Consider the following 23,372-nt stretch of genomic DNA (forward strand, 5'->3'; position numbering starts at 1 on the left):
TAGAAAAAGGGAGAAAGAATTTTGTTAAATTTATAAGCAGCAAAACTGTGTTCATGTATTGAAAAGTAATAAAATATATTTCAATACATTTCCATAACATTTCTGAAATATTTCTTCCCGTTATACTTCTGTTTAATCGATACTAAGTACTTTTTTAATATCCATTTTACATTCTAAATCAGCGAAACTCTGACAACTCTGAATTTTAACATCTAAAAGAACAGTCTCTATGCAAAATAAGTTTATCTTATATCAATTTAATAATTGTATATACCTATCATTTTCTTGAAACAGTTTTCTTGAAACTACCGTCGAAATAATTTTTCTCTCCGAGCTTCGTGCGCACGAGCTTTGGGACCATTTTCTTTCTACCATCTGCAGTATCACCGTGCTCATATCTTCGACGAAAGTGTGTCACTTAAAATTGGAAATCGCGTTGGATCGCGCGCTCGTGATAAGACGCGCTTCGAAACTATTCTATTTCTAGATTTCAATTTTCTGGACCGCCTACTTTGATTTTCCGTTTAACTAAAAGTGCGTCTATAAATGCGAGAGAACCACGGGGTAAAAGGCGTACCGCCAGACAATGTTTTAGCTTCGCCATTACTCTCGGTCGTTCCGAGACGCGACGCGAGAAACGCGCGCGAGTGTTATCGAAAGAGTAACACCCAGGAGATAAATTTCGACCCGCGCGTGGGATGGCAGGAGGGAGGAGACGGTGAATCGATCTTTCTCTTACCTGATTCGAAGATTACCTCGCTGAGCATGATCCACCGCGCGGCGAAGTAGAGCTGCAATTTTAGGAAGCGGCCGGCGCGCGAATGCAGCTTTATGGTAACCTCGCGCGCCTGTTCGAGAACTTGATCGGGTATGTAAGAGAAATGGACAGGTTCGCCGGTAAACTGGTTGCCACCTGTGCCGAGATAGACCTTCGCGTACGAGAAAACCTGCGAAGACATTATGCGATATGTGAGCGGTTAACGGGAAGGTGACCAACTTTTTAAAAAAGGAAAAAGGGATATATATAACAAAAATTCAATGTGTTGTAATTGAATTTTAATAGATAAACATTTTTTATAATTGTTTTGTAATGAAACAATATTATATTATTATATTTAAAAAATCTTTTAAAAAAGGATACATCATAATCGTGTCTTTAATTTGGGACAAAATTTGGAATGCGTTGTGAAGCGAGACGAAAAGATAAAATTTGGGACTGTCCTTCCTAATTTAGAACGGTTATCTTACTTTACGGGAATGGAATCAAGGGATTGGATGATGCCCGAATGAGGGAAATAATCATGCATGATTGTATTGTTTCTTAGCTTCGACAATGTTTCTATCGTTCGTAAGGTCATATATACGGACATATATGAAGTATTGTTATACAGCAAGGGAAATGCATGCTCGTTTTTAGAGAGATAAGCCGCGCAGATGAAAATAATTCAGCGAGAGACATTTAGAAATTCGCTATCGATGAAGGTATTAAGCGAACAGACGGCGCTGCAAAAATCGCACTGTAAATCGTAAGGAAAATGTTTTTAAAACCGCGTAAAAGCACGGAAGCATCGGCAAAGATGTGATCGTGAAATTTACGGTAGTTCCTAGAGCTCGTAACTTCCGAAATAATACCGGTAACAGCGCGAATGGCGATACCTGCACGTCCTTCGTGAAGTAATTGTTCATGTGTAGATGTATGGCAGTGAAGTTCCTCGAGTAGTCGAACTCGAAAGTTATTTCCACCGGACGTCCAAGCATGTTGGGTGTGTCGTTTCTCCATCCGACCCATTCGTATCCTTGAATACATACAAACGAATTATTCATTATAATACTTCAGAGTTTTGGAGAATCTTGAAAAAAATCTGGAGTTGTGCCTCCTCCTTGTCGTTAGTTAAAATTATATAATACGATTATAATCTGTTTTCACAATATAGGATTAAAAGTTGTCAAGAAATTCATGAATTGATGAATCTCTCAATAACCTTTAATCTTTAAGTTTAATCACACTAAAGAAAGTACTGAATTTAGTAAATATTTATTTAAGTAGTAATATAGTTCTAAGTAAATATTTATTAAATGTACTTGTGTTTATTTGGTACATTAATTTAATTATCATATTTTTTATTGAGTAAATATTTATTTACTGAAAGTAAAAAATTTACTTATTATTATTTAAAGAAATATGTATTAAAATTTAGAACAATTTTTTCAATGCATATACTGAAAACAAGTTTATAACGCGCTTGATTTTAAGTTAATAAAATGTTGAGAATTACTACTGAATTTATAATGAGAAGACGAACTCTTTCGGCTATTCAAATCTCTCTTTAAAAAGATCCATTAAAATCAATTTACTAGTGAAAAATTCATTCCAGCATGTGTATATTAATATATACGTAATTTTTATACGTTAAATTTGTGCTACGCTTTTTGATATTTAACAATAATTGAAGGTTGTGTGTGTGCTATATATTAAATTCATCTTTTACGCTTCATAGAGGGAACATATCCAATAAAAATTGTAATCTATATATGTCACGTAGGAAAGTTCCGATATTTGAATTTAAAAAAAAAGTTTTATGTTGCGGGTTGTATGATACGGTAAACCATTTATAGGTGCGGTGCACGCACCTATAAACAAGACAATAAAATCTGTAACGCGAATAGTGGACAATTCGTGCGTGACATCGAATTTATTTGAATGTAGCGTAAACGGAAAACATATGCATGAAAAACAAATATCTAACATTCCTATGGTAAATACATGTCATATATATCATGCATCAAATACATATATAATGAGAAATATGATACCAATTCTAAAAAGTTACAACTTGTTAATGTTTAAATTCCAATTAGAGTTAAATAAATCACACAAAATACTAACCAGAGAAAAGAGCAGAAGTGAAAGATTTTATTTTTTCACAAAAATCTAATAAAAACTGATTTTCAATGAGGTAATACTAAAAGAAGTTTTGTATAACTTAAAGTCTTTGGGGAAGTACCATGCTGTGCTGCCGTTTTACAACGAAGATAATTTAATATAGGTAACTCGGTAACTTAAATAATTTGCAAGCACGTGACCTTCGCAGTTTTCTTAAGATTTAAAGACGTTTCTTGTTATATAACGCTGCCAGAAATCGTACAAGAGGGTTCGCTTAATAGAATTTAAATTACCCGTTTCAGATTCGCAAGTTAAGCTTTCACGTGGGACTCGTATGCTTTCTCGAAACGTTAATTACGTTTCAAGTTTGTTTTCGTGCTTTCTATTCCTCTCGCTTCATTTCTCTCGGAAATGTTTCGCTTGGTGTATAGCAGCGCGAGAAGCGTGGTATGCGATACGGAAGAGTTTCGAGCTATGGAGCGGCCATGGCAGGTTATTGCGCGAGAGTCTCGCCATTAGATCCCACTATATGAGTACATGTGGAAACACACGTGTCCCGCGGGAATATGCGGATTGAAAATGGACTGCAATAATCCTAAAGCCTGGCCGGCACGGCGTGTTATGCATTTCTCAGAAACGCTCCTGTTACTTTCAACATTCGCTCCGAAATCTCTAGCTCCACCGCATTTTTCCATTTAAATGTCTACGTACAAACATGGCTCATGCTATACTTACCAGAATTAATAACGAAAAACAAGTTTTGAAACCATATTTTTACGAAAAAATGTACTGCGATATGATTAATATTTTTGAATATTTGATGAAATTTTAGATATTTAATATTTAATATTAAATTTCATTAATATTTTGATTTTTTAAATCTGATTTTTAATAAATATACATGTTTTGTATCAATCAAAATGCAAGAAAAATAAAAATACCTCGCTGTATTTATTTAACAGTACATTCTTTAAATATTCCTTCGTTTTTATATTTCTCTGTTTTTGTTTGGTATTTATAAAATGTATGTAAACTAATAGATCCTAAATTCTATAATATTACTTTAGAAAAATATTTCTGTAATTTTTTAAAATCATTCCTTTTCTTCTCCATGAAATCTCTGAAAAAGAAACGAGAGATGGAAAGAAAAAATAAAAGAGATCTTCTAGTTCTGAATCCGGTGTCGTCGTTTCTGCACTTTGACATCGTCGGAAGGGAATCGTGGGTTCGCCGTAGCGACATAAGAATCTTAGAGTATATTAAAACTTACGAGAATTTCAATCACGCAGTTTGCATTGTGTGCCCGCACGCGACTTTGTGTTTGGATTCCTGTGCAACAACTACTGCGATCGTCCCTTCCGTTTTCAACAATATACCGGGTCCGCGCGGTGGCGTTATATCGCCCTGACCTATCCGCTTTCATACAACCCCCTTCCTCCCTTAATATCGTCCCTCGAGTAAATAGTTTCCAGTTTCCTGTCGTCGCCGCCTTCGGCCGCTATCTACCATCAATTCTGAACCTTCACGAGGATCGTAAGATAACCACGCTGGGCGAATATATATCTTACCAACACCTTCGTTGGTTGATGATTTTCTCCTTTAAAGCGTTTCGGGAAAGACTGTATAGTTACGAACATACAATGCTCGTAAACCAAAAATAAGGACACGAGTTGTCAACTGTCACAAACGTTTCACTGATACTTTATTAAACGAGGCAGAAGTTTGTTACGAGAACGTTATGATGTTTTAATCGATATAGTTAATTATAGTACGTAAGTTTTCCGCAGAAAGTTTTTGTTATGATATTCCGAGAATAATATCTCATAAAATCATAAATCGCGCGCGTTGTTGATCGCTTTTCACAAATTTTGATTATACTCTAAAAATATGATTTATATACATATATATATATACATATGAATATATCCTAATAAATAACTTCATACATATTTTATAATTTTCTTCTTTTTTCGCTGTTTGCGAATTCTCTCTTGCGTATAATATTTTTGAAGTGTTTTTAAAAACTTTCGAATGAAGGTGCCGGTGCAAATATCGATCTCGAGTGAAAAATTTGTTTCGACTGCAGGAATATCGGACGACGGCATTTCCTGGTTTAAAGAGAGTCGGGAGAAGTTGTACGCAGTTTTGCTAGGTTTAAAAGTTTAAGAAGGCGGAAGCACGACGGTGTATCCAAGTGTAGCAGCAGCGGTGGAGGGTGTCTCGTGGTATAAATGGAAAGACACAAATGTATCCAGAAGGCGAGTAAACAGCACCGACTGGTTGCAGCCTAGCTCGCGGTTCAATATAAATGTAAATTGGAACAGATTCGAGCGGGCGCTGTGAAACACGTTTGGCTCCGAAGCCCAAGCTCTTCCACTGGCCCTCTCGGCTTTTCTAGACTCTGCTGACCCTTTCGACTTTCTCGTTTACACACCTACACACACCTGGAGTAGACGGGAAAATTTCATTTTCATTCTGGCGTACACGCTTCGAAAACGGACGCATCTCGCATAGGCGACGACGAATATTGCGCTTGATCAATCGTTCGAAAAACCGTTTCCGTACACGAACACATCCTTCTCAATTAAATTTCGACGGTCATTCGATTTCCTGAATAAAATTCATGGATATCTGTAGAATAGGTGCTATTGATACCACACGCGATGAATTAGTTCCAGTCGGTATCACGCGCATTAATCATTGCTTCATTAAATAAAAATAAAAAAAAAACATACATTTCGGATTGATCAAATGTACCGAACAAATCGTCCAGAAGGTAAGCATCCATAAAAAAGAAGGAATATTGGCAAAGTAATGTGTGCTTTTGATACATAAAATCAAGCGAATAAAATACGTGTAAATTGAAAATTCATGAAATAACGAAGCGAATATGTTCGTTCTAAAGCGGAAGCTATCCAAGATATTTTAACAGAATTCTCGTCGCGCATTCACATATTTGAAATTATATGTGCTGCGCTACGAGGAATGCATTTTATACATAACAACTACGTACAGGATACTGATGCAGTGTTTTAACATTATTCAAGATACGCTTTGTGCACGCTCTTATTTCATTACTTTCTTATTCCACCGCATGTGCATTAATAGTGTGTAAAGCGTTCTGAAACAAGAGCGTAATCGCTCGAAGAGGCGCGTGTAAGTCCACGTTGCAAAATTACAACAGGAATTACGGGGCCGCGAGCCGCTATTTAGCCCGGAGAAAGAAATTAACGAGTAAGATAGCGTGAGATACCGATAGATTAAGAAGACTAGACAGTTGGCGGGCAGGATATCTCGCGGAGACGGCTCTATCACGCTAATCTAGACACGATCTAGCGCCGGCGCTAATCTCATTCCAACACGAAGCAGTCCCGTGCCTTACCCTTTCCGTTACCGCTGACGTCCAATCTGAAGTTGTCGGGACCCTTTTGCCCGTCGACAAGTTGACCAAGTCCCCCGGAGAGGTAACCCGCTTCTTCGCGGCCGTCGTACGTCCTGTCGGAAAGGTCAACCTCGGAACCCCTCTTGATTCCTTGGGGCATGGAATACGAAACGAGACCCTCTGGAAGAATAAGGAGAAGCCGGATATAAAGAATATATAAGCTTCTGAACTATGCATCATCACGTTGCTACGTGGTCGGGCCGTGAACGTTTTCTCCCGACAGTACGTGATAAGATTGCGGACGGTTACGGGTAAAGCGCACGTCGTCGGGAAGAAGTAACGAGGGTCAACATTTTTAATCTCGGTGCACTGAGGATTACCGGGATCGATCTAAAGCGCTGTCACGCAATAACTAGACTAGAACTTCGTGCTGTGATGCGGATCTCACCGATCACGACGTCGAGCTCTCTTTCGTTCCGCAACGTATCGCACAGTTTTCGTTAAAAATGCGACGAAGTAAGCGACTTATGTCAGAGCAAAAATGTACTCCGAGACTGTCAGGCGTCAATAAGCACGAATGAGTTACACGGTTTGGTACTTGGGAGGGAAATGTCGCGTCGCTTCCTCATACCAATCGAGTATTTTTCCATTCAATGGCGTTCAAATGGTAAATTGTTTTCACAAATTTCAGTATGAAATATGTGTACGAGATATATACTTCTACATACTAGTACATTTTGCAATGTTTACGTGAAATAGTTGAAAAAGATCGTTTTGATTAAAACACTGATAGAATGAAAAATCAATTCCATTTGCACAGCTTTTTCATCGATGAGGCCGGAAATAATATAGTATCGATTGTAACCATCTATTTGTTTATTGTATTTATTATAACCATTTTGTAGTTTTGTTACAGTCGGTAACAATAACGATAAAGCCTTTGTCAAATGTAAAAAGTATCTCATTACGATAATTGTAGAACATAATTCTACGTCTTCTCTCCTCTATATATCTTCCTTTTGTCATTTGCATGGTTACGGTCCTTACTTGGTAATGGCCTGAACGTTTGCTAATGCCATTCGTAAGTCACAATTTATTTTGCAAGTCAATATTATTGGCAGCCGCTGTAATTGTGCGTTTAAACGATATAACGATGGTCGGGGCTATGTGGATGGCACAGTTAGCGGCTGCCGCATAGTTCGTCGTGGTTGGATTAATGTAGACGCAGCTGTGGCTCACGGCCCACGGTGATCGTAAATCTATGTTAATCTCAGATTCAGGAGAGACTGACACGTTACATCGGCGTCTTGTCAGATAGTCAGCGAAGGTTGACGAAAATTCAAGTTCAAAATCTCGTGGCGAACAAAACGCGAATTAATTACGTGCGTTTCAATTCATCATATGTCTTCATAAAATAAATGATGTTAAATAATACTGATAATATTATTAAGATAGATATTATTATTTATTACGTGCTCCAGGATTGAATCCTCTAAAGCGCCTCAACGATATATTACGAGTGCTACATAGATTAAAAAAGAACAGTATAAAGCCTAATGATCTGAGTACAATGAAAAGAATAACAAAAAGAAAAAATTAAAAAGATATAAATATACATATGTAAGGTTTTCTTATCGTTTGAAGTTTCGTGAACAAAGACGAAAATAAAGATCTTGAACTTTACGGCTAAATCTGTATCTGTTGAATTCTGGTATTGTATAAAAATTTCCGTTGTGTTCTTTTTTGATATACCATCTATTCTGGTTTCAACCACTAGACTAAAGTACAAATCTAAGTTACTGTTGAGGTTGTGACAATTGCAGTCTCTCGTCAAGTAGTTCTGGGAAAGTCGACTACGAAACCAATGTAAAATATAAAATGCATGATGACACGCAAGCGATTCCAAAGGGATTTCTATCGCTCGTTTTCAATTTTATTTTCATAAGTGTTATGGTAGTGCAGGTGTTGATGAAATCACATATAATTGATTTTACTTATATATAGCGTGAAATAATTCATTTGTTACGGTAGCTGTTAACACGAAAGAGTAACGATTCTAATTTTATAAAAAAATATCAAATTATATCTTTTTACATTTCGAATAATTTTATATATTGCATCACCAGTTTGCGTGCAGCGTGTTAGTGGTAAAATTTTTTCAGATCGGGCCGTAATATTTTTTCATTTATTTTCAAACAGTTAAAATTGCAATCAAAAATATATGACAAACATTATGAGTTAAAATATATTGATTCAAATATATTTTCCTCGCCTGCAAGCGAAGTGAACAACAAGCTTGCAAATGAATAGATGATGGGAGGAAACGTGATAAAAAGGACTATGTCCACATATTTCACTCACCTGTCCATGAACAGCCGTAAAGCTCTACGCGCATACATACTGTGCGCATATGAGAGGTGTAAGGGATAAAACGGATTTTTGTTGCGATTATAGCTGGATCGAAGATTTGTTCCTCCTCCGAATATGGATTGTTATTGCCCACCAAAAGCTGCAACAAAAAGGAACAACGCAATTGTTAATACGCCGTATATAGACAAAAATGGTCACGATAAAGAGAAGACAAGAAAAATATGGTAACGTTACCGAGAAAAGCTGCAATTTGTATTCAACAATTTGTATCACTGTTACATATGATATTTTTGCTGAAACGAGGGGTTTTTATGTTATCATGTATACACAATGGAGACGCACGATGAAATAGTTAACTTTAGTCACACCCAGATATTTCTATTCCGGTTGAAAAGCAGGAAAACAACAAGCGCGCATTTCATAGCATCTGGTACAAAACCTGTTTTTTACACACTGTACGTATTTTTTTTTAGTTTATTATTCAGAGTATCGCGAATTTTTTATACTATACAATTTTCCAAAAGATGGTATTGAAAAAAAAAACACGGTTTTAATTCTATCGCTACACGGACTACGTATATTTTCGAATACTTTAACAGTAGCGTTTTTTTTTCAAAATCTACTCTACTGTTAGTTTAAAAAAAAATGTAATTTTTTAATTTCACATACGGTTTGAGACATGTCAAAATAATGTCTTTAGTTCGGTGTTGTAAGTTGAATTTAAAGAAAGATATTGTCTGTGATTTGTTCATGACGATGCATGAGAACATATGCAACGCGTAAAGGTTGCGTTTAGGGATAAGGCTGTCCGATATTCATTGGAACATGTTTACTGCTAAGAACGAATCTCACGGGCCGGAAGCGCCATTTTCCGGATCCGATTAGTAAACAATCGTTCGTCGTGAACCTCCTCTAAATGTAAATGCAAGCGTTAAATCTAGCCTGGAAGCACAGGCCTCCCTTTCCTCTCTTCTCTCTGCGCCGTATACACATTCGCATCCTGCATGTCGTATCGCGTCGCAGAGACGTACATATATATAGGTCGTCGCCATCGACGAACATGAGATTAACATTGAAATACGAACGTCAGGGCGCGTCCGAGGATCACATCAAGCTCGTCGATAGGATCGACCAGGTTGTTTGAGAAACAAGGTCTTAAATTCGACATACGTATATTAGCACGTGTACTGATAGACATGTTAGGGATAATAATATACTGTATCTGCATCCATGTTCGCTTGGAGCTATGTAATTCAGTAGCTATGTCTGTATCCTGTTCTGTTTTGCATTCTGAGCATTTGGACGGATTAGCGGTTCTCATCTCCCGTTATATTCGCGTCGTAAAATTTTATCTGTAATTACAAGCTTATCTCAGCAACCTCTATAATGATAATATGCGCAACGAATGGATAATATTATTAAATAACATAGTTGTGAACTATAAAGGAGATATTGTCTATATGATAATATATCATTTCATCAATCATCATTAATATTTGTCTTACAGAATTATCTGATTTTTTTCCCTTCCCTGTGTTAAGAGATTGACGACTACAACAAAGGTTTTTTAAACTCAGCTAATCAGAAGATTGATCTAGACAAATTAATATATTTGTTTTTACATCGTACTTTATAAAATAGACAGAATAGATTGAACTTGATAACTGTTCTAACGATCATTTATACTAAATTTCATATGATGCTTCTGCTTGAAAAGATTGCTAACACCTTATTTTTTTATGCTCTGCAATATATTAGGTTAAAACAGAAATACATAGCACTACGAACTTTAAAATTCAAACAGCTGTAACTTCGTTAAAATAAACAAAATTTAAATTAAAAAAAAAAAGGTTTTAAAGTTTAAAATCTTTACTTTCAAAAGGTCCCCATGTGAGTTTGTGTGAGTTTGGTAATTTTTGCATGTAAAAAACTACGAAACGCGAAATTTTCTTCTCACTTTGCCTATCACGTGCCCCTAAAAAAACTTGCGAAAATTTTTGACTTTCCAACGTGAAAGCTTAGTTTTTCTTATAAAATCATTTCTTAAATATGTTTCTAAAATTTGTTGTTACTGAATTATCATAGATTAAATAAAAAAAATATTTTGACTTTGATTGCTTATAACTCTATTAAAATCATCAAACCGCAATTTAAAAAACAAATTTAGAAAAGCTGAAACTTTGCTTTATCAAATAATAAAATAATTGTCAAATTTTTTTTTAAATATAGAGACATGATATAAATGAAATAATAACTCCTGTACCAATATATATATATATCAATGTATTGTCTATCATTCACGTTAGTACAAAATAATCTGTATTTCTGTATAGATTATAGAATCGTGTAGAGAGCGAACATGACACGTTGGATCGTCCAAACACGCTGACCGTCGTCATCCCGGAGAGCAACGAGCTCTGCGTTGAAATATGAATATTCGCGCGATACTAGTCATGTCTCTCTCTTTCTCTCTCTCTCTCTCTCTCTCTCTCTCTCTCTCTCTCTCTCTCTCTGTACCGAAAACCGAGTGCGGTCTAAACACCGTGCACAAGCGGAGTAGATATGACACAAACGCTAATATGCTCTATACACAGAAACGGACCGTGGCTCGAGCTGGACATCAGCGACCATTGGCCTTTGCTTTGATTTGTGTTACTGGCGGTGCCGCGATTAGAATTTCTAACCAGGAATCTGTTATTTCGCGTTAATCGTATAAAGTACAGTATCTGATGTCCATAGTTGCATAGTAGAGCAAAGGTCGAAATTCAGGATATCCGAGCTAGTAGAGTTTCGTTTTAGAGTTATAGAATATAATAGAATATTTCATATATGTGTATATATATATATATATATATATACACACTCGTATTGCGATTTTGTAATTATTTATTCTTCCTTTATTTATTTTTATATATGCAGCTTGCGTTCTTTTTTTATTGAAGAATAGGGCAAAGATTACAGATTAATGGAAGTATTATGTAAAACACAAACATAATAAAAATAGAATATATATAAATCAGAAAATAAAATAGAACTTTTAAAATTAATTTAAATTTATCTAAATTTTATTCTTACAAGCACTATCAAATGAGCAATACTTAATATTAGTAAAATTGTGAGATTAATACGTTCATAGATGATATAGAAAGTTTGCAGCTGTAAATGGCCCACGAGTTGTAAACGGCACGCAAATGGAACGTGCCTCTTCAACGGTGGGCCGCAACGGTAGAGTGGAGTTTCCGCTATATCGGCCGTCTCGAAACGACCGACCGCGGATGCATTACAACTGCAACTGTAACGTGCTGGAATACAAGCCAGACCAGGGTCTACGCGATAGGAATAATTAATACACCTATATATAAGGACCGCCACGGGGTAAGAGACGCTTCTACGATATCGTCTCACCGACACATAAAATTGATGTCTACGCTAGCGGCAAGTAGAATCTCCTCCTGAACGCTTTGCCAGAGTCTATAATTTGTCGGCACGAAGCTGAGAATAGTTTCGATTATAGACATCACCATATCTAAGTGACATTTCTGATAATATATCAATGAATAATTGAGGAATGTATGAATAGTATATCTATATAGTCTCTATTGATATCACACTCTACTTCCTTTTATATATTTCTATATTATATACTTCTATATTTTCTTCTATATTTCCTTCTATATTATATAATGATACAGTTTTTAACTTTTAGTTGTCATTAGTCACTAAAATAATTTTAAAATAATAGATAAAAATATATCTTAAGTTGCATATTTTCTGTATAAATTGAGTTAAAAATGGCACTGTTAAAAATTTTCTTTATTTGCTTGTTTATCGTGGAAAATGATTTTTGTATTTTTCGCGAAAATATTGCTGACCATATCAAAATACGTTTTTAATAACTGTTGCGATTTTGTTCACATATGGCGATTATTACATATAATCGAAGATAAAAATTGCGCGGTATTGTGACGCTTATTGTCGAAACCCCAAAAGTACTTCATTCGTAATACCGAATAATGCGATTGTGAAGTGACAGCTGTAAAAAATGTTAACGGCTGATGTAGGAATTTTATAGGATTTCACGCCGTTACGATTATACATATATGTATATTAAATTCCACGCGTAGTGCTTTTTAATTTTAGTACATTTCAGCGTTAAAATTCGCATCATATTACGATACACTACATGGATGGATTTTAATAGTGTTTTTTTTTATTCGTACAATTAATGTTATTGATTTCGTTTATATCGCAGGACAGTCGACCTCGTTTCGCTTCAGTAATAAAAAGTCTCGCACCTTATCCTGAAATCTCCTTCCATTATAAGCACAAAGAAATGGTTCTCAGGAGAGAACCTGAGAAGATTAGTGGGTCGATCGAACGTATTTCGGTGCAAGACAACGAAAGAAGGAAAGTTATGTTACACTTGCGCATTTATGGCCACCTTGCCTTAAACCGCTTGTGATTGCTCTGTTTTAAACCCGACCGTACCACTTTAAAACAATTATAGGTATACTTTGCGACCAACAATCCCTTAAAAGTATAATTTCCCACATAAATGAGAATTTTTCCATTTACGTAGTTTTTAACATGCGTCGTAATCATTCCACGCAAATCGTCACAATCTTCTCTATTAGAAAAATTGCTCTGGTAAAATAACAGAAATGTCAATTATATTATTATATTTCAAGTTTTCGAAAAGTAATATTACAATAATTTTATCTATTTATCTTAAATAATACATAACTTTTTATACATAATTGGGATATATTGTATTTGTAATTACATCATGTTACTTTCAATCTTAATACATTACATATCATTGATCTTGAAAATTGACATAGAATTACTATTAATAGAATCAATGATACTAACTTAAGATGGCTTTCATTAGCTTGCCGAGGTTAGAAGGTCGAAGGCAGGTAACTCGGGCAGATGGATCGTTTTGCGGAGGTGAAAAAGCGAAACGGGCTTACGCCGCGTGTCCTATTTCCGTTCGTCCGACGTGTAGGCAATTACTTCCCCAGGGCGCCCTCGTAGAAAGGAGACCGCCTCTAATCTGTTTGCGGCCGAAACCAGGCTTTCTGTATTCCTCTAATGAAGACTGTTTCATTTTAACGCCTTTAATTCTACACCAAAGAATCGTATTTTGTGCCGCTTCATTAATATCAATATACGACGTCATTGCTATTGTTCCGCATATTGATTTTCTTCGTAATGTTGAAACGTGGGTTTTTATTTGCAATCAATCTGATTAGATCAGATAGATGCTTGAATTATTAGATAAATTTTCTTTCAGTAACCGCTGGAAGTCTCATTAACTATATAGAATTACTATGACTTGCAACATTGCGACGACGCATGCCCCGCATTCTAATCTGTCTGTAGCTGACATTAGATTCTCTAATACTCTACTAACGAACAAGTGTTTAATTGTAACATCCCTAATTTAAGCAGGAAGGAACCCTTCCCTGCAGGTTAATGCTAATTAATTTAATGTCAATTAAAATAGGATCTTCTCTACTAAGCGTGTTATTCTGACTGCACTACTAAAATACGATTTAGTGGAAATGGTCTAATAAAATTAACATTACTACACATAGTGTACAAATTATGTAGGCACAATTACGGTAACATTGTACACAACCGAGGAACTGGGGACTAATCCGTCCATGAGTGAACAAAATTGGCAGAGCCAATTTCTCTTTCTCTTCTTCTTCTCTCTCTCTCTCTCTCTCGTGTAAGCGAATGCTTCAACCAGTATAAAATCGAGGAAACAAACCTCCTAAATAATAAGAAGAAGGAGACTCGACCCTTTTCGTGCACTAGTCTGAGTGCTCTCATCCGGATTGAAACGCTCTTCTATCGAGACCGGATTTCTAACGAGGCTAGTAAAGAGAGAGGGACAGAGGAAAAAAGATTGGTGCTGTATAAAGAGAAGGAGAATACGTACAATGTAACCGTGGAAAATTGTCGCCGATTCATGCGGTAATCCGCTAATAGCATGTCCGCGTACGACTGTATGCACCGATAATCCATAATCCATCGATACTAGATAGAACCGATGTGCATATGTCCACATGGTGGAGAATATATGTTTTATCTGCACATATTTATGCCATACCTGCGCGGATTAAGAGCAGTTTTATGGCGACCTTCCATCTATGGCTATCGATTATTGAATTTCCATGAAAAATGGGAAAGAGAAGCGAACCAGATAGATATGTATACATGTAAGAGCTTTCTTTTCGTGTAATCGTATTCTTTAATTCTATCGAACTGAAACAACCAAACGGCATTTTCTTTCTGTTTGAGGAATATGGTTGATTTTTTTAAAAAACGGTGGCTGTTCGCTTGAACGGTTTTTCTCCTTGATTTGTCTGACTAGGGACGGACTTTCACTACTGACAACGTTAAGAATCAAACTTTTCGTTTTCAGATAGAATTACTAAAGTTTGGATTTCAAACGTACACGTGACCAAATAATAAATTACACAATGCTGCTATTTCCTACAGTTCCTACGCCATAATATGTTTAAATTTGATGCAGTATAATTACGTAGCTGTAAACACGAATTGTTTAAAGTTCGTCTTAAAATTTATTAGGTCCAAGACATTATTTACAGAATAAGTTCCGCTCGTTTGTTCCGCTGAAATTGTTCTCTGTAAAAATTTTAATGTAATAACGTAGTGATATCAAAATTCGCTGCGTCATTGGTTCAGCTGGTGGTTATACTAATAAAGGACGGTTCTTAACTATTTCTTTTTTTTTTCGTTTATTTTTTAATATTGTACATCCAAGCAATTTTACCGTGCGCGAATACCACGGTAATGACCACCACGTAATGACTGGGGAACTAAACAGTATTTCGTAATGGTGCTCGCCATATTGCAATTTGAATTTCGCTGAAATTGGTAAAAAAAAGGGGTGCCGGGTGCCGCGGAATGAATATGTTAATTGGCTCTGGAATTGGCTGTCCCTGTCGGTGATTGATTAAAATTCGATACGTCGTGACGCCGCCGCGTTGGTCGACCGAACGATGGACGAGAGGGTGAAGAGAGGGCGAAAGGGCGGCGAACACGATCGGGTGGGAAGGGAGAGTTAGCATGACTGCAACGAACCGGCCGTTCAGGGAAGTTACTTTGCGGATAAACGAGATTGAAATTTCGATGGAAATTACCGCCGATACTTGTGGACTTAAGTGAACTGTCACCAAGTCAAACAGCAGTGACGACTTGTCGATTACGTCAGGGGGTGTGTCATCATCCAACATGCCAGACTAAAAGAAATGGAAAAACGTTTTCGGTGTTCACGCCTTAGTTCACTTTCTGGTATCCCGCGTCTTGAATTGCTCAAGAAGTCGACTATGGAACTGCGCAAGGATCGAAGACATTCAAGAGGCAGAAACACAACACAACGGATGGTTATTTAAATATTATTACATTTTTTATAAAAGTTATAAATAACAGTATTTCTCAATTATTTTTTAAATATTAAAAAATTTAAGTTAATTATTCAGTTAAATAAATAAATTAATTTAAGCAACTATTTTTTTATATAATAAATTAGTCGATTAAATATGATTTTGTAAATTTCTTCATATTGCAAGGATTTACATTGTAAATGTTACAAATGATTAAGTTTTCAATAATTTTACCTGTATACGTTTTAAAATTTATATATATATATATATATATATATATATATATATATATATATATATATATATATACATACATACATACATACAATGCAGGAATATATTTCGCATAGCAATGCGGATGTAGAATTCTACTATGCAATAAATCTTATGTATAGGATTTATCGTGTATCTCTGGGAATATTATCGTTGAGAGAAACTGCCGAGTCTTGTTTCTTGCACGCGTCATCAACATTTCGCTGAAATCCAAAAAGCTCGAGTATACAGAGCGTTACCTAATTCGCGATATAATAGAAAAAAATATATAATTTGTAAAAGTAAATTTAGAACATTTTTTTAGATTATTATTTTTTGAAGATAGAATATTATTCTTCAAAAATTATTTTTTGTATTCTTTTAAAATTTAAAAAAGATTAATAACTGTTCTTATGTAAGGAACAATCTACAAATTAAAAAGTTTGTTTAATTTCGGGCTTTGTACAGTTAATTTAAAAACAGAATTTAAAAACGGAATATTGGCACTGTTTCAATCCTAAAAAGTACCAAAAATGTAATTTCTATAAAAGGTAAACCGAATAACACAAAGATGAAAAAATGTGAGAAAGAATATAATTCTAGCGTGAAAGAATAAACAAATTCATTTAGCTCTCTCGCGACAGGTAGGTATGTTCAAGAGCCGCAGCGAGGACTGCTCGTATTACAGGGAAGACGTATACGAGTTACCGTGGGTGTACCTCTCTCACAAAGCCTCGTCCGTGCCGGTGTGTCGGCGTTAATGAAACACGTCCACCGTTGGCAATTGTCCCGCCGCAGGCACGACAGCGGCCGTCCGAACGTAAAAGGGAGAGGCGCTAGCTGGCTGGATGCTGTATTTCGCTCCGTTTCCATCAGGTTGCATCTAGCAGCCCGAGGTCCGGCTACTCTCCAGCGTTTCGTGAATTTAGATGAGCCCGGCCTGTCCGGCTTAATTCGCGTGCACCTCATAAGAAGCGAGTCATAATCTCCCTCTCGCACACACGCGCTCTTTATTTTTGTTCCGTTATTGGAGTAACGTCGCAGCCGGTGACCGTCGCCCGCTTTTTTCGGTGTAAAAATGTAACTGGTTCGTTGCACGCGTCAGTTTGGCGAATGTAAAAATATATCATGTTTCTATATTTCAGACTTTCTGTAATATTCATCGTGTTTATTGTCCTACGTTCGCGCAATCGTACAAGTACGAATAATTGTTGCAGATTATATCTGCAGACACAAATCATACAGTTTTGGTCTTTAAATTTTTATAAAGATTATACGATAATTAGACAATATCAGATGCGCGTACCATTACGTGATACACTGTTATTCGCTTTTTGTTTATTAGAGCGTACAACACACTTTCATGGTTTTCTAATTGTCACATACATTTCTGCATTAGTTCTACTTGAGCTTCACTAATAAAACGAGCAAATGCGTCATCGGATACCAGAAAACCCTCTTTCGCGTTACGTGTTTTGTCTGAGACGTAGGAACGACGACTATGCTGCTGTAGAAAAACGCCTGCGGAGAGCTCGGGTCACGTACAATAGCGCGATAGCGTAGTCGCTCTTCCCATTTTCTGTCTTTCTTTTTCTTCCCATCACGCGTTCACGCTCATCCCCTTTCGTTTCCTCATTCAAGTCTCGACTGTTCGTTTTCCCCGCCCGTATTCAAAGTGTAAAGAGTAAAAGGAAGACGCGCATGCACAAAGATCACATGCCGCCCAGATTGAGGCTGCAGGGTAAACGTTCTTGTTCCCTCTATTGCTTCTGGGTGTTTTGTCTCTCCTCCGCCTTTGGATCTCCGGCTTGCTCTCTCGCTTTGAGCGAATCTGCGTGAAAATGAGAAGAACGTCTAGTACGAGCCACGCTGGAAGGAGGGCGAAAAGTACGTACATTGAACGTGTGTTGTACGTGCACGCGTGCATACGATGTGGACAAGTGAGAGTCTGGGTGAGAAAGACAGAGGGAGAGAGAAAGAGAGAGAGAAAGAGAGAGAGATTAATGAGAGATAACCATGACGCGAATATCAGAGTCCTTCTGATGACGGCGAGGTCGAATAACGAGGCTTCGCCATCCACGATAGGACACGGTTTGGAGTTGAAAATTACTTCCGCGTCACGGAGCTTTTCCTGCGAGGCCAGACGACGACCCTCTGACGAGTACCAGCCGGAGGTGAGTTATGATAGTCTATCGAAGTAAGTTCGTTACCGATGAGATTCTTGATTTTCTATTTATCGAGAGACTGTAAGGCAGCTAGGTAATAAGTCTCCCGTAGCCGTTGCTTCTCTTTCTCGGACGAAATTAGTTCTTGAAGGAAATATATTGCGGATGCCGAGGTAAATACTGAAAAATCCTGGCGCTTCAGGTAATCTTTTTTCTATTACGACCGGCAATTTGCGACGGGGCGCGATAAATTCGCGTGAGCGAGTGAATTTTAACACTTATACGTGGTAATATCATAATGCGGGCATTGAATAATGTTCACGGAAAGATAGAGTGTTGGACGATGAAGCGTCCGCGCGCGAGAATTTAAGATGATTACTGCAAAAGCAAATAAACGACGTTTATAAAAAATCATAAAATCATGGAAGAATCAACATAATTAGAAATGAGATTTGGATTTTACTAGAAATGGAAGAAAGAGCCAACAGTAGATTTTACTGAAGACAGGAAATGCAAATAAGTTAATGCGTTTTCTCGCTTGATCGTAAAATTCATTCAGCTCGCGTTATTATATATTAATATAAATATACGTTTGTACGTGTGTACTTTCATCAGTATGGAATAAAAATGTAATAGCGAGCACGTGAAGAAACCAGGACAATGGAGAACGCGCATCTATCGGTAGTATTTGAAAAATGAATCGCGCTCGTTACAATTGATTATGACTTACCGCGCCGTTTCGGTAAGCGGAATAAATGCACTCGCTTTATTGTACATCCATTAAAATTCCATTTACCAATGGCAGCTTATAGTTCGTAGGATAATAGCTGCAGCAGCACTCGATGTCCAATAGAATAGCTTTAACTACCGATTTACCGTCTTCAATTATGCTGTTTGATCGATTTAATATGAAATTTCTTCTGCCTTTGTGACAATTCATTTTATTAAAATTCTTAGAGATACAAGAATCTATATTACAACTATTATATTATACAATTGTTTCCATTTGGCAAGTTTTGCTACATAAATTCGTGTGACTATCACAATATTGTCTCATCGGTACTTCTTCTTGTGTATTTTTCTACGCTTTTTTTATATCATAGAGCACAATGAAGATTGTAACATACTGCATTTTATATTTCTTAATTATCTATTTCTACACTACTTCAATAATTTTGGTGAGAAATATATGTTTTTTATGGAATGCGAAAACCAAAATCGTTCATGCGAAACGTACTTATCTAATATCAATTTAAGATTACGTTCACAGAATCTGCGTAGTTTCGTCGCCACAAGCAAATCGCTTAACCGCCGTGATGTATTTTGACAGGCTAATGGATATCGCGTACGGATTATCATGCTAAAGAGACGTTAATTAACACGTCGCATCCAGTAATGGCCGTTCAACCGGTACAGAGGTTCTCATATATGCAATGCCCGTATCGTGTACAGCGTTTTGAAGAGATAAAAGGAGAACGGAAATTAACACCAATACTGTGGCTATCGATGAAATAAATCTTATATCTTCGCAAATACAGTACGTTTGATAGAGATAATTAAATATGATGATCTACAGGTACATAATGCAAATGTTATGAGAATAAAATAATTAAGATATGTCTTATGTATAAAATTTTTATATTTTTTTTTATTATTATATTAATAAAATAACTGACATATTGATTTTTTAATTATTTGAGATTTGTCAATCAATTGATTATTATCTTTACTTAGGTTAATACATGTAATATAAAACATAACACTAAGAATACATAAAGGCAGTTCTCTCCATAAAAGGTTGTAATGAATATCCAAGATGATTAAAATAATTATATAAGAAATTCAAACTGGTTGCTAGAACGTCAAAACTTTTTACAGCACTGCTCATCATACTTGAAATTTCTACAAAATTATTTTGATTTAAATACTTAAATAAAATTGTACACGGAAAGAACAATTTTGTTGAAGTATCTAAATCAAAATAATTTTGTAGAAATCTCAAGTATGACGAGCAGTGTTATAAAAAGTTTTAACGTTTTAGTAACCAGTTTGAATTTCTTATGTAATTATTTTAATTCAACAAATGTCCTACATAATTATTTTCATCCACTAAAATTATTTTCAGATCGATATCTAGCTAAATCTTTAGATACTTCAGCACAATCGCTCTTTCCATGTAGAGTACTTTGAGAGTCTGTTAGATTAGATATACGATCATCTTTCTACTTGTTAAAATAGAATTTCAAATTTGCTTTTATTTAATTCGGGCATTAATAGAACTCTAAAGTCGATATTCAAGACATATTCAAGAAAATCATTTTATGTGTGTGACATTATTCTATAATCAAAATTTATAAAAGTATGGTGAAATAATTATAGTACGTGATAACTATAGGAATCATTTATGTTTTTCGCGTGTATCCATCGGATTAAAATCAGATGGTAGTAGCTGTATCAATTCGTAACTTACTATGCTGAATAAGCCAGAAGGGGGAATTTGAGTTAAATCCAGGAAATCGAGTCGTTTCGTATGGAGTTTCCTAATTTCCCCTCGCATATGTAATATATATATATATATATATATATATATGTACACATATAAAGATATATACATATATAAACTGAAATAGGGACATTAATATTTAGCTACGTAGTAATTATAAGTGAGTCGATAGATATTCCATTATAACTAAAAGAGCGTCACATGTATTCGTGATGGCAAATGGAGATTAGTACAATGATATATACGTAAGATTAGCACAGCGCAAGCTGCATTGAATGCCATATCGAGCAATCCGTCTTTACAATGTGACACGAAATGACGAGATTTATTGGCAGAAAATAAATTTCGTTGTTGGATTTTCCAATATTTCATCTTCAATTCCAACCGTATAACGCCTGCATAAAATCCATGCGAGGCGTCGAAAAGAATCGAATTTTGGCATACCACCACAAACTTAAAATGAAATTCAATTGAAAAGTCTGATAATTTTTTTACAGTATCGTGCATCAAAATAAATTACAATATCGTATATTGTTGTGTAAAATGAAAATGTAATCATTTGGCAAAAGTAAAAATGCAGAAGAGAAAAAAAGAAAGAACAATTTCTCTTCGAAGATTTTTATATGTAAATTAATCAAAATATATATATTTGTAGTAACATAAGTAAAGTATGAATGTAATAATATAACAGTTAATTTTACAAATTTTAAAATTAGCGTAATATTATATTAAAAATTATAAAATATTTATTTCATTGGCAAATTCATTTTTAGCTATCCGATAAAAGTATATATTCACTAAGTGAACTTAAATATTCGTATGTAAATATCGATGAAGAAATTTGGAAAATTATCTAATATCCGCAGACGTGCAGTCAATTCAGGCTTACAGTATCCGAGAAAGAAATCTCGGGCGCGATTCGATCGATGACCTAACCAGACGGTACCTACCTCTATGCCACGTCGATTCCTCCATCGCACCCACTTGTTGAACCCTGGCCGCCAATACTCGACAAAGTACTCCTCGGTGTACTCGACCCCGTTGCCATTGCCGAATCTGCCCTGCGTTTTGGTAGACGTCAGTAAACGCGGAGTATGCAGATTCACCTCCAGGTATTCCTTGCCTTCCTTGGTTACCATATTTCTCGGGCACCAAGCGCCGCCACCCCTGTCTTGTCGCAGCCTGAGAAACCGAGGTATTATATCAGGAGTTATTACAAACGCTCTTGAAGGAAGTACGTCGCGTGAAGACACGCGAAGTAACGCACACGTAGCAGACGCGACGTATATATGCTTGCGTGACAAACGCACGTGCGCGTTCTCGTTATGTTTTTCCTAGTCGCATTTTTTTAGTCGTGGTAACTATCTTGTACGCATCGAAAAGAAGGTAATAAAAGTGATATCCAAATGGAAGATATATGTTATACGTATATACATAGGTATACATCTCGATTATCGTGGATTTATTATGTGGATGACATAATTAATGAATTTTCTGTCCTAGTTTCTTTTCAAGATCAACAGCCGCCGCCTGCGTGTAAATTAATGGCGCGGCGATTGATTTACGGGCGATCTTTGAATCTGAGCACGCTACCTCGTCGAGGTTCACGCGGTATTGATTATGAATAACTTATTTTGCAACGAAGCTTTTATCGTGATAACAGTTTCTTGTGGACAGAAGAAAATGGAAGTAATTTTTTCAGGGCTGTTGGAACTCGTAGAAGGGAGTAGGGAAGAGACTGGTGGTTAATAGATTCTGGGAAGAGAAATTGTAATCATAACAAATTTATGTACAATTTTAAAAAAAGATAAAGCATTAAGAATTACAATAAAGAATCTATAGTTATAACTCCATATCAATTTCGATATTCAATTTGTGCTATAATATAATAGTTTATTTTGAGATGTGTTTATGAAGATGGGATTTAAAAAGAGAATTTATTAAGAATATTCGATATATATAGAAAGAGTATATAATATATAAATACATATAGAAATATATATTTGAATTTTATTGATTCAAGTAGAATTAATAGTCAAAGTGAACAAATCTGCAAGTAGTTATTCTATAGATAAATAATCAATTTTTTCCCAAATATATTTCTGCAGATTAAATTACACCTTGAGACTTTTGTTGTTTCCACATGTGGCGTACTTATGCGTATCATACTTTATAAATATATATCTAATGGATAGTCACTAATTACCCAGTGGTATATTTGGCATTGGATAATCAGTGAAATTCAACTAAAAAAGGAAAAATTTGAGCATTATATAACTAAAATATTGATATTTGTACATTAATTTCAATACCACATCTTCCAATACCATACTCGTTGCATTTATCCACTAAAACAAGGTTAGTTAGATCACATATATAATAAAGATTAGCTAGA

At 35.8% G+C, this 23,372-nt stretch overlaps 1 protein-coding gene across 5 annotated transcripts in view; it reads right to left on the reverse strand.

Annotated features, from left to right (window-relative positions):
* Positions 1-23,372, reverse strand: part of Ddr (discoidin domain-containing receptor 2) — a 312,832-nt gene that overhangs the window by 124,102 nt on the left and 165,358 nt on the right. For all 5 annotated transcript variants that reach the window (XM_087413785.1, XM_087413783.1, XM_087413781.1 and 2 more), the window contains 5 exons: positions 21,928-22,159; positions 8,628-8,775; positions 6,267-6,446; positions 1,657-1,796; positions 740-947 (listed from right to left, as the gene is read on the reverse strand). In XM_087413785.1, the coding sequence (XP_087269911.1) occupies positions 740-947; positions 1,657-1,796; positions 6,267-6,446; positions 8,628-8,775; positions 21,928-22,159 (908 nt within the window). The remainder of the gene's footprint in view (positions 1-739; positions 948-1,656; positions 1,797-6,266; positions 6,447-8,627; positions 8,776-21,927; positions 22,160-23,372) is intronic.

This window comes from Acromyrmex echinatior, chromosome 15 (assembly GCF_024713525.1).
Source record: "Acromyrmex echinatior isolate Ae372 chromosome 15, ASM2471352v2, whole genome shotgun sequence".
Taxonomy (NCBI): Eukaryota; Metazoa; Arthropoda; class Insecta; order Hymenoptera; family Formicidae; genus Acromyrmex; species Acromyrmex echinatior.